Source organism: Eriocheir sinensis, chromosome 47 (genome assembly GCF_024679095.1).
Source record: "Eriocheir sinensis breed Jianghai 21 chromosome 47, ASM2467909v1, whole genome shotgun sequence".
NCBI lineage: Eukaryota > Metazoa > Arthropoda > Malacostraca > Decapoda > Varunidae > Eriocheir > Eriocheir sinensis.
Genome location: NC_066555.1, coordinates 13,443,647 through 13,455,825, shown reverse-complemented (window position 1 = coordinate 13,455,825; position 12,179 = coordinate 13,443,647). Strand labels below are relative to the sequence as shown.

The window sequence follows — 12,179 nt, the reverse complement described above, 5'->3', positions numbered from 1 at the left end:
GAAGTGATTTATTTAAATTAGTCCACCTTTCCTCCTTTTCTCTAAATCTCTGTTTCTACATTCTCTAGTTTGGCTCCAAGCAGTGTCGCGCATAAACCACGCCTCGGCCGTGTCTCCTCCCACAAACCTGCGTATGACTTGACTTGGTGTATATAGGCTTAGCTTCGTACAGCGTCGAGAGAGGCTTGAAGGGCGGGTGACGGGTCGCGAGAAGTCCATGCCCGGGGAAGCCCCTTCCCCGGGCGCCGGGCGGGGCGGGACGAAACTCGGTGTCCGGCAGGGCACATGGCGTCCACGGTCCATCTTCCCGCGCGGGTCACGTTGTTTTTTGAGCCGGGCTGGACTCCCACTCTGCATGTCTCTCTTGGTGTCCACGGTGTTAGGTGTATGTTGAATGTTTAGTGTAGTGTTGGGTGTATGTTGAGTGTTACGTGTAGTGTTGAGTTGTTTGACGGGTAGAAATTGGGAAAAATGAGGGGGGAAAATGGGGAGAAAAATGGTTACGGGGGTCGGGCACACAATAAGGGAAATATGCCACTAGCTGCCAGCAGTGTAATGCCCCGAGATCTCACGGGGGTTATTACTCTTACTACTTAATGAATTTGAACAATTTATTATTTAATTTAATGAATATGGGCAAAAGATGCTGGATAACTAATCCCCACTTAACTGAGTGCATGATGAAGGTAGGCTGCCACCACCCCACGATGAGGGTCGAAACCCCCTGCTCAATGGGGAGAAAATAACACTGAAAATGACAAACTTGACTGATGACTACACTCGATCACGCCGGGTGAGAGACGGAAAAAAACTTGAGGTAGCGTGAAACTTTACGGAGGACGTGAGGCACTATTCCCCGTGTGCAGTTTCCGGCCAACCCACCGTAACCTTAAGATTATATGAAGGACAAAGACAAAAAAAAATGTAATTATGATTGAAATTTATTTTCACATTTGTTGCATAGATAAAGTACAATAATTTATTCTGTAGCCTAGGATAGCCCGGTAAAAAAAAAAAAAAAGTTATACGTATGTTACTTTTGAAAACTTACAAACCTAACGAACTCCCCTTGCCGGCCCTAAGGGCGCTCACAAGGGAAATGAGAACGCGCTTACATATAAATAATACATTGGGGTGAGGCGCTTGGGGGAAATGTGTGTGTGTGTGTGTGTGTGTGTGTGTGTGTGTGTGTGTGTGTGTGTGTGTGTTTGGTGAGCGGACGAGACGGTAGCTGACTGGTCAAAAACACGCATAACAATAATTAAAACACTGAAAGTCTTACCTAACAGGCGGGCGAGATGACTGGCATCAGGATCAAAGGAGTCAAAGAAAGGACAGGTCAACCCGCGCGCAGAAAATGACGTCAGCAGGTGGAGCGAGGAGAGATGAAATAGAAAACGAAAGTATTCACGTCGAACGGTAACGCAAATAGAATCGAAAGTATTTACGTCGTGCGGTAACTCAAATAGAATTTAAACAGGCTTTCATTGTTTTTGTCTTTGATTGATAAATATCGTATCTTCTGTAGGTTTCTGTAGTGAATTTAACACACAAAGAAATTACGTACACACATCTTTAGGTAATCTTTCTTCCTTATACTCACTCTAATTCACTTGACTGTCTCTATATGCATATTCTAGACACCGTATAAATATACAAAACATGCTAAATACCTTTTTGGCCACAATGGGAGAGCCTAAACCTTAAATCTAGGAATAATGACTGCTTCTTTCTTTGTTATGGCTCACAGTAGTAAGCGTGGGATTGCCTTTGAAACGAATCATTTTGCTGTGTAATAATAGTAGGTACAATGAAAACTATCAGCTTACATTCAAATCCTCTCTAATGAGCATGATGCTACTCGATCCTCTTGCAATAGGATTCAGTAGTTTATCCTGTATACATAAATAAGACATTATAAAAAAAGATTCCTTTAAAGGTACACTTGTCTATATCTATTTACATTCCTTAAAAACTACATACATAAGAAAATAAGGAATCTCCAAGAGGCCAGTTGACCTACACGTGGTAATTCCTGTAAAACTATAAACTCTAAAATCTATCTCCATCCATAAATATACTGAGTGGCCTGACCCTCGTATATTTTCCGCGTGTCCCTCTGTGAAAAAAGTTTGGACACCCTGACCTAGACAGACTAAGGGCACATACTTTCTCTAGAGCGTTAAATAGCCTACTTACAGACTTGTAGCCAGATACTGAAAAACTGCAAGGCATTGTGATTCGACAAGAACAAGCAACCCGTACACCACAGCTTCCGGCTGGCTGCTGAGGCGTAAACCCAGGGGGCCGGTAAACCATAGCTGAACCCACCAACCTTCCAACTGATGACGTCATGAGCTAGTTGATTCAAAATTTGACGCGCTCTCCGGTAGACCCTGTGTCCTTTGATCCCGACTGGCATGTGGCCCGCTGACGAGGCGTGCGTGCACTTCAGTTACTTGGGGTGTCTCAAGGCGTGAGTTAGAAGGGAGGGAAGTGAAAATTTAACACTCTTGGGAACACTTAAGTCGGGAACAAAGCTGGGAGGTAGGGAGGCTCATAAATCACTGTTTAATTATTTTTGGTGAGCAAAATTTAGAGAACAAAATAAAATTGAGCTTACTAAAATCGCAACCCGACACAGGCAAACGGACACTTGGCTAGACAAAATGTACTGGAAACCGGGGAGAACGGGGGGAGTGAGACAACAGGGGTGGGTGGGGGGTATGATTTCCGTGCCATTACAGTATGAAGGAAAACAGGAGAAAAACATAAGAAAATGTGAATGTTTACTCATGGCAGGACGCGTCCCTTCTTCTTCTTCTTCTTCTACTGCCTGTACAAAGACTATAGAAGAAAGATGGGAAAGCTTCTATCTAAAAGCTATAAAGAAAATGTGAGGCAGATATAGACTAGCAGCGCCGACTATATCAAGTACGTCGTCTGCAGGTGTACGGTCTCCTCTCCATCTTCTTGTGACCCTATCGCTTTGTGTGTCATATGTGTAGATCTTATTTCTGACATTATGTATCAACAATATTTTTTTTTCATCATTTATCATGTATTATATTATTATTATATGCAATCTTTCATCAGTGTTGGGTGGTAACTGCGAGGACCATAGTTCATGGTGTATTTTTACACACACACACACACACACACACACACACACACACAATATATATATATATATATATATATATCTATATATATATATATATATATATATATATATATATATATATATATATATATATATAAAACGGCTATTTACTTAACTAAGTTAATTAGTGTATTTTGGACAAAGAAACAATGCTATAAAGGTAAAGTTCAGTTGTATGTGTCTAGAAAATCATATACAACAAATATATGCAGCCATATAGATACATGGCATGCATTGTGCATTATAGAAAATGCATGAACACAGACACACAAGCAAAAGTAAATATGAGAAAGAAATATTGGTCTCATAATTATACACAAAGTAAAGAAAGATAATCGGACAGTAATACCAAGCAATAATCTCATGCAATATAGGAATGAGAATACTAAAGAAAAGTATACAACAAATAGACAAGTACACTCACTCAGAAAAGCTACATAATACCAGGCCATATAAACTGGTTTATACCTGTCTTACACAAGGACATAACTTGAAGAAGAGTAAAGCAAACATGTGTAAAAAGCAGTCTAATTTGATGCCCTGTTTCAGCAAGATGCAGGATGTTTGTAATCATGTCTGATTCATCTAGCTGCTTTATTCTGTATAGCCTCTAGTTCATTAATATTATTGTGAGTGTGTTGATCCCAGACAGTTTTGCAATATTCTTAGTGTGGCAGAACTACAGTCTATTTTCAAAAGGATAGTATGGTGAAAGTTTATTCTTGTGGAAAACTATAGAAACTGCAAAAAATAAATAAATTGCAACAAGAAAAATCTATCTCGAAGCAAACACTTATCAGACAAAAAAAAGCTAACGCAGAGGGGTATTTTCAAAATATGACCACAAGAACATAATAAAATAAGTAAGCTACTTGAGGCTGTTTAACCTACACATGATAGTTCCTGTACATCACCTACACATACTATACGAATTCCACCATTCCTTCCCGTCCATAAATTTATCTAGTCTTCTTTTGAAACTCTCTATCGACTCTGCACTAACGATCTGACAACTAAGTCTGTTCCAGTCATCAACCACCCTATATAAAAAACAATTTCTTTCTATTTCCTTGTTGAATCTACGTTTCTCCAGCTTAAACCCATCATTTATCGTCCTGACCTGACTACTACCTAACCGCAAGATTTTTCGCTAGATCGAATTTATTATACCATTTGAAAAACTGAACACCTAAATAAGATTTCCTCTTACACTCCATATACATTATATGATGAATCTAGCAACATTATACAATGAATCAATATTATAGCATGAATATAGCACCATTATACCCTGAATATAGCAACATCATACCATGAATATAGCAACATTATACCATGAATATAGCACCATTATGCGATGAATATAGCAACATTATACCCTAAATATAGCAACATTATACGATGAATATAGCAACATTATATGATGAATATAGCAACATTATACCCTGAATATAGCAACATCATACCATGAATATACCAACATTATAAATTTTTGGCTAGTTTTGTAAAGTTCTTCACTTCATCTTTGCCACAGGTCTTCACACAGGCGCTCCCATACTTGTTGGGGGAGATGGGGAAGGTGCCTACCTCATTAACTATTGATTTGCGGCGGTAGTTTCATACAAGGCTTTCTTCACACATTACATGCACAAAATACTCGCTCTATCAAAGTACAAAATGCCAATATGAGAAAATATCTGGACGTAAGGTGAGATTGGCCTGGACCATGTGCCAACACTATTACTGTGGCACTTGAAGGGTACAAATATATAATTTACTCTAGTATGCCCAACCTAATTTCATCTAACTAAGCCTATCTAGATATGTAAATGCACTCAATTATGGTGTTGGGCACATAATGATACTCTGTCCTATCACTACTATGAGGTCAGTCATGATATGTCAAGGCACCTCAATATCAGTAGTACACAGATTGACCAAATCTATACCATAAAATATGTCTGTATCAAAGATCTGGAGCATGGCATTTAATAAGATGATACCATTTGTTTCTGATAAATGTTTGCTTCTCGTAACTACGTTTCTAACGGTTTATACGATAATACACGATGCTTACCTTTTTTCATCCTTCGGGAATACGTGAAAAATAAGATTAACATCCTTTTCCTTCCGTCTTCCACTGAGGGAACACGGATGGGACATCCCCGACATTGTTGCTGTTGTTGTTTCGGGCCGCGGCGATCTAGTCGCTCACATGAGCCTTGGTGTCGTCCTGTGAGGGCTTCACAGGCGCGTGAGCTGCCCAGTCTTCCTGAGGAAGGCGCAGGGGAGGCAGATGACAGCTTCCTGCCGTGAGGGGGGGACGCCTACCGCCGCCAGCAGCGTGGGCAGGTCATAGGTGGGCACGCCTAGGGCGCGGAGGTGGTGTCTGAGCAGCACTCGCTGGGAGTGGTGGCGTGGGCAGTGCAGCAGAAGGTGCTCAATGGTGTCCTCGACGGTCCTGCGCCACCAGGGGCAGTGAGGATCGGGGGTCAGGCGCAGGCGGTGGAGGTAAGCGCTGAGGCGTGTGTGGCCCAGGCGGAGGCGTGTCAGGTATTCCACGTGTCGAAGGTAAACAAACAGACATGGGGTCTTGGTCTTGGTCCTGGGTGTCGATATTACACATATGCCATCTAGCAAGCCGACGCCAGGATGCTCAGAGAGTTCCGTTCAGCTTTTCTGTCTTTCTTCTATAGTATTTGCTGCCTGTAGAGACTCATTTTCTAGCCACTTTGTGAGAGAGAAAACGGTGCGAATGGTAGACTTCATAATTTCAAGAAATCCCTTCAAAAAATTGAAAAAAAAAAAGAAAAAATATTACATTGAACCGGAAAGTGCGATAGCTCTTTAAACACTGTGCGTGAGCTGTCACACTATGGCCTTTAACTATAAAAGGGACATAGTTTGATGCGCGCAGGACATAAAATATAAGATAAAGGTGTTAAGATCTTTTATGTCCAATAATCCGATTTTTTTTTTTCAAGTCAGAACCCGGGCCCGTGCCCGAGTTCCAGCCATTCATATTCACTTCTCAACCACAGAGATGAGAAGAACTACTTCTACAGCCAATGAAGAAGGGTCTAGGACCCGAAATCCGGATCTGGCCACGATGACATATGGACAAGTCATCTCACTCTTCAACAAAGAGAGTAAAACTTTAGAACGGGAAAAAGAGAATGTACTAAAGAAAATAATCAACGCTGAATTAGCCATCACCTTTAACGAAACATATATATATATATATATATATATATATATATATATATATATATATATATATATATATATATATATATATATATATATATATATATATATATATATATATATATATATATATATATATATATATATATATATATATATATATATATATATATATATATATATATATATATATATATATATATATATATATATATATATATATATATATATATATATATATATATATATATATATATATATATATATATATATATATATATATATATATATATATATATATATATATATATATATATATATATATATATATATATATATATATATATATATATATATATATATATATATATATATATATATATATATATATATATTGTTTATACGAATGACTGGACAATAATTGGACATTCCTGAATTATTTCCGTTCCTGCAATCGTCACAACATTGTCCTTGATCTTCATAATGACGGAACTACGACCGTGTGAAGAAGCTTGCAGAAGATGCTTACAAGTTGGCTGGATTTTTTCCTGGTTACTTGATAACATACGAAACATCACTTAATCGAGCGTCTTAGTTTTCTTAACTTCATCTCTACGGCTGGCTGGCAACTCTGAATATACCTCATTCTTAATTTATTTTGCATTGAAATCAATGAGAATTTATTGTACCATATGGTCGATTTTGAAGATCCTTACTAACCAAAATCGAAAGGCAACTTCTAAACTATTTTTGCCTTTGTTGATTTCACATATAGCTATCAATTGCTTTTATAACGGTAAAATTACGGTATACTATTAACGGCAAAAATAAATAACACGTGGGATATAGAAAACAAATCATTTTATTTGACCATAGAAAACTTACCAGCAACAGGGCCTAGCATACAAATACTTTTGGAGCTATTGTCAAGGCAATGGCCTTGAGAGCGTTAGATTATAAATACTTTCATATTTTTTATCGTTAACTGTATCTTCGTGTTAGAATTAAGAAACAAGGGAATTGTTTTTCCATAACGGTCTGCTCTTTCTCACAGGCTGGTAAAGACTTTGCAGCGGAGGGTTACAGTGGACATCTATGGAAATTGTGGATCTCTCAAGTGCACGAAAACGACAGAGAGGAGTTGCTATGAAATGCTCAACATGACCTATAAATTCTACCTCTCTTTTGAGAATTCTCTGTGTCGAGATTACATAACTGAAAAGTTATTCAACATTTTGAGGTAAGCAATCTCCGTGGCGTAGTGGTTAGCGTGACATACTACGGGTTCAAATCGGGGCCCTGGCAGAATGCATATAACCCACCAAGCTGTTCATCCTCCCTTTCAGAATGCCTTGGGAAACCTGTAGAAGGTAAATTGTGGTAATATGGATGTCATACCGGCCTATGTCCCGGTGTGGTGTCGTTTTCCGTCCGTTGTTAAGATACACAAGGCATTGTGTATCTTAACAACATTGTGTATGTTGTATACAAATACCCTGATCTATGCCCTTCGCATGTCAGTGATAATCTCCTTACCTCTAATCCTTTTGCTTACTCTGTCAAACTGTTCTCTCCGTTGGGCTCCTCCGATCATAACCTTTTTTCTGTATCGTGTCCTATCGCTCCTGTTGTTCATCCTCTGGACCCACCGAAGAGGCGATCCTTCTGGCATTTTGCTTCAGCTCCGTGGGACAACCTGAGGATGTACTTTTCCGATTTCCCGTGGAATGATTACTGCTTCCAGGATAGAGACCCCTCTGTGTGTGCCCAGCGCATCACAAAGGTGATTGTCTCTGGAATGGAGGCATACATTCCACGTACTTTCTCTACTCTCATGCTAAAAAGCTTTGGTTTAATCACGCTTGGTCTCATGCTGTCAAAGATAGAGACTCAGCTCACAAAAGGTATCAGAGCCTTCGAACTCCCGCTAACCATGACCTTTACATTTCTGCCCGGAATCGTTCCAAATCTATTCTCCGACTTACTAAAAACTCCTTCATTGATAGAAAATGCCCAAACCTTGCTTTTTCTAATTCTTCCCGTGATTTCTGGCATCTAGCCAAAAACATCTCCTCCAACTTCACTTCTTCATCTTTCCCTCCTCTCCTTAGTCCTGACGGTAACACCGCCGTCTCATCTATCTCTAAGGCTGAACTATTCTCTCAAACCTTTTCTAAAAACTCCACTCTGGACGATTCTGGGTATATTCCTCCTACTCATTCCCCCTCTGACTCCTTTATGCTTGTTATTAAGATTCTTAAGAGTGATGTTTTCTATGCCCTCTATGGCCTCAATCCTCAGAAGGCTTATGGACCTGATGGAGTGCCTCCTATTGTCCTTAAAAACTGGGCTTCCGTGCTGACACCCTGCCTGGTCAAACTCTTTCGCCTCTGCCTGTTAACATCTACTTTTCCTTCCTGCTAGATGTATGCCTTCATACAGCCCGTGCCTAAGAAGGGTGACAGTTCCAATCCCTCAAACTACCGTCTTGTAGCTTTGCTTTCTTGTCCATCTAAAGCTTCTGAATCTATCCTTAACCGGAAGCACCTTTCCACTTCTGACCATCTATCTGATCGCCAGTATGGGTTCCGCGAGGGGCGTTCTACTGGTGATCTCCTTGCCATCCTAACTCATTCTTGGTCATCCTCTCTTATCCGTTTCGGTGAAACCTTTGCTATTGCGCTGGACATATCAAACGCTTTTGATAGGGTCTGGCACAAATCTTTGCTTTCCAAACTACCCTCCTACGGTTTCTATCCTTCTCTCTGTACCTTTACCTCCAGTTTCCTTTCTTTTTAGGACAATAGGAGGCACTCCATCAGGTCCATAAGCCTTCTGGGAGTCAGAGGGGGATGAGTAGGAGGAATATGCCCATAATCGTCCAGAGTGGAGTTGTTACAGAAAGTTTGAGCCAAGAGTTCAGCCATATATATATATATATATATATATATATATATATATATATATATATATATATATATATATATATATATATATATATATATATATATATATATATATATATGGTGTTCCACAGGGCTCTATCCTATCACAAACTCTCTTCCCATTATTCATGAATGGTCTTTCTATAACAAGCTGTCCTATCCACTCATACGGTGACGACTCCACTCTGCATTATTCAACTTCTTTCAACAGAAGACCCTCTCAGCAGGAATTACAAGACTCCAGACTGGAAGCTGCAGAACGCTTAACCTCACATCTTGCTATCATTTCCGATTGGGGTAAAATAAACCTTTTGTACTTCAATGCCTAAAAAACCCAATTTCTCCAGCTATCAGCTCGACACAATCTTCCAAACACCAATCCCCTATTCTTCAACAACACTCAACCATCACCTTATTCCTCGGTCTATTCCTAACCGAAAATCTTAACTGAAACCTTCACATATTCTCTCTTACTAAATTAGCTCCCTCGAGGATGGGCGTTCTCTATCGTCTCCACCAGTTCTTCTCCCCCGCACAGTTGCTATCTATAAACAGGGTCTTTGTGCCCTTGTCCGCCCACGTATGGAGTAAGCATCTCACGTGTGGGGGGGGCTCCACTCACACAGCTCTCTTGGACAGAGTGGAGTCTCAGGCTCTTGGTCTCATCAGCCCTCCTCCTCTTACTGATAGTCTTCTATTTCTTAAATTCAGCCGCCATGTTGCCTCTATTTCTATCTTTTATCGCTATTTTCATGCTGACTGCACTTCTGAACTTACTAACTGCATGCCTCCCCCACTCCCGCGGCCTCGCCGCACACTACTTTCCCTCACGCTGGTAAACTTTGGCACAATCTTCCTTCATCTGTATTTACTCCTGCCTATGACTTGAACTTTTTCAAAAGGAGGGTATCAGGACACCTCTTCTCCCGATATTGACCCATTTTTCGGCCACTTTTCTTGACTTTTTTGTAGGAGCAGTGAGTAGCGGGCTTTTTTTTTAATTAGTTTCCTTTTTTTCCCTTGAACTGTTTCCTCTAAAAAAAAAAGAATATATATATATATATATATATATATAATTATATATATATATAATTATATATATATATATATATATATATATATATATATATATATATATATATATATATATATATATATATATATATATATATATATATATATATATGGCTGGAGCAGGTAGGAAGACACCTACCGAACGGGCGCAAGCCACTCCCGGTGAGGTATATATGGGAGGTGAGAAGGGAGCTGAAGCCCTCCAAAGACTCTTCCCATGTCCTCACTAACCGTTTCCCTATTGTCTCACCAACACCGGAGAGTAGTTCAGCATGCTCTCTAAGGACAGATCCTCTCTTTATCCACACCACACTACAGTCACACAACATATACACCTTTTCCCAAAATTTAAATTTCAAAATGGCGCAAATACACCAAGCCTCGGAGTCCCCGCCTGGGGGGGGGACCACAAATTCCACCAGGGAGGACTCCCCTTCTGGCTGCCGACCTGAGAGGTGTCTTGATAACTCCTCGAACCTCTTTCTTCTCAATTTCTGCAACATTCGCGGTCTTCGCTCTAATTTTCATTCTGTGGAACATCATCTCTCCTCCTCTAAGCCTCACCTTCTCTTCCTTACCGAAACACAGGTTTCTGAGGCTACTGACAGCAATCTCTACTCTGTTCCCTCCTACTATCTCTATCCTAAATTTCAATCCAAAGCTGGATGTTGCGCCTACGTGCGCAACGACATCACTTGCTCTCGTGCCCACGACCTTGACTCTTCTGAATTTTCCACCATCTGGCTAAGACTTCATTGTCATTCTATTACTAAATACATCTGTGCTGTTTATCTCTCACCTAACTCTACCAACTATGTAAAATTCTTTGACTATTTGAATTCTAAAGTGGAGCATATCTTGACCCACTCTCCCTTCGCTGAAATCTCCATCCTAGGAGATTTCAATGTTCACCACCAGCTTTGGCTTTCATCCTCATTCGCTGACCATCCTGGTGAACAAGCCTACAACTTTGCTATCCCCAACGACCTAGAGCAGTTGGTCCAGCACCCTACACGTATTCCCGACCGTCTTGGAGACCGGCCCAACATTCTAGACCTCTTCCTTACCTCAAACCCTTCTGCTTATTCTGTCAAACTGTTCTCTCCGTTGGGCTCCTCCGATCACAATCTTATTTCTGTATCCTGTCCTATCGCTCCTGTACACCCTCTGGACCCACCGAAGAGGCGACGCTTCTGGCATTTTGCTTCAGCTCGGTGGGACGACCTGAGGATGTACTTTTCCGATTTTCCGTGGAATGATTATTGCTTCCAGGATAGAGACCCCTCTGTGTGTGGTCAGCGCATCACAGAGGTGATTGTCTCTGGAATGGAGGCATACATTCCTCGTTCTTTCTCTGCTCCTCACGCTAAAAAGCCTTGGTTTAATCACGCTTGTTCTCGTGCTGTCAATGATAGAGAGGTAGCTCACAAAAGGTACCAGAGCCTTCAAACTAATGCTGATTATGAACTTTACATTTCTGCCCGAAATCGTGCCAAAACTTTGCTTTCTCTAACTCTTCCCGTGACTTCTGGCATCTAGCCAAAAACATCTCCTCCAACTTCTTCATCTTTCCCTCCACTCCTCAGTCCTGACGGCAACACTGCCGTCTCATCTATCTCTAAGGCTGAACTCTTCTCTCAAACTTTTTCTAAAAACTCCACTCTGGACGATTCTGGGCATATTCTTCCTACTCATCCCCCCTCTGACTCCTTTATGCCTGTTATAAAGATTCTTCAAAATGATGTTTTCTATGCCCTCTCTGGCCTCAATCCTCAGAAGGCTTATGGACC

General features: G+C 40.4%; 1 protein-coding gene across 1 annotated transcript in view; it reads left to right on the top strand.

Annotated features, from left to right (window-relative positions):
• LOC126981378 (alpha-(1,3)-fucosyltransferase C-like) overlaps positions 1-12,179 on the top strand; it is a 108,869-nt gene that overhangs the window by 31,900 nt on the left and 64,790 nt on the right. Inside the window, exon 5 of the mRNA XM_050832404.1 lies at positions 7,425-7,610. Within this exon, the coding sequence (XP_050688361.1) occupies positions 7,425-7,610 (186 nt within the window). The remainder of the gene's footprint in view (positions 1-7,424; positions 7,611-12,179) is intronic.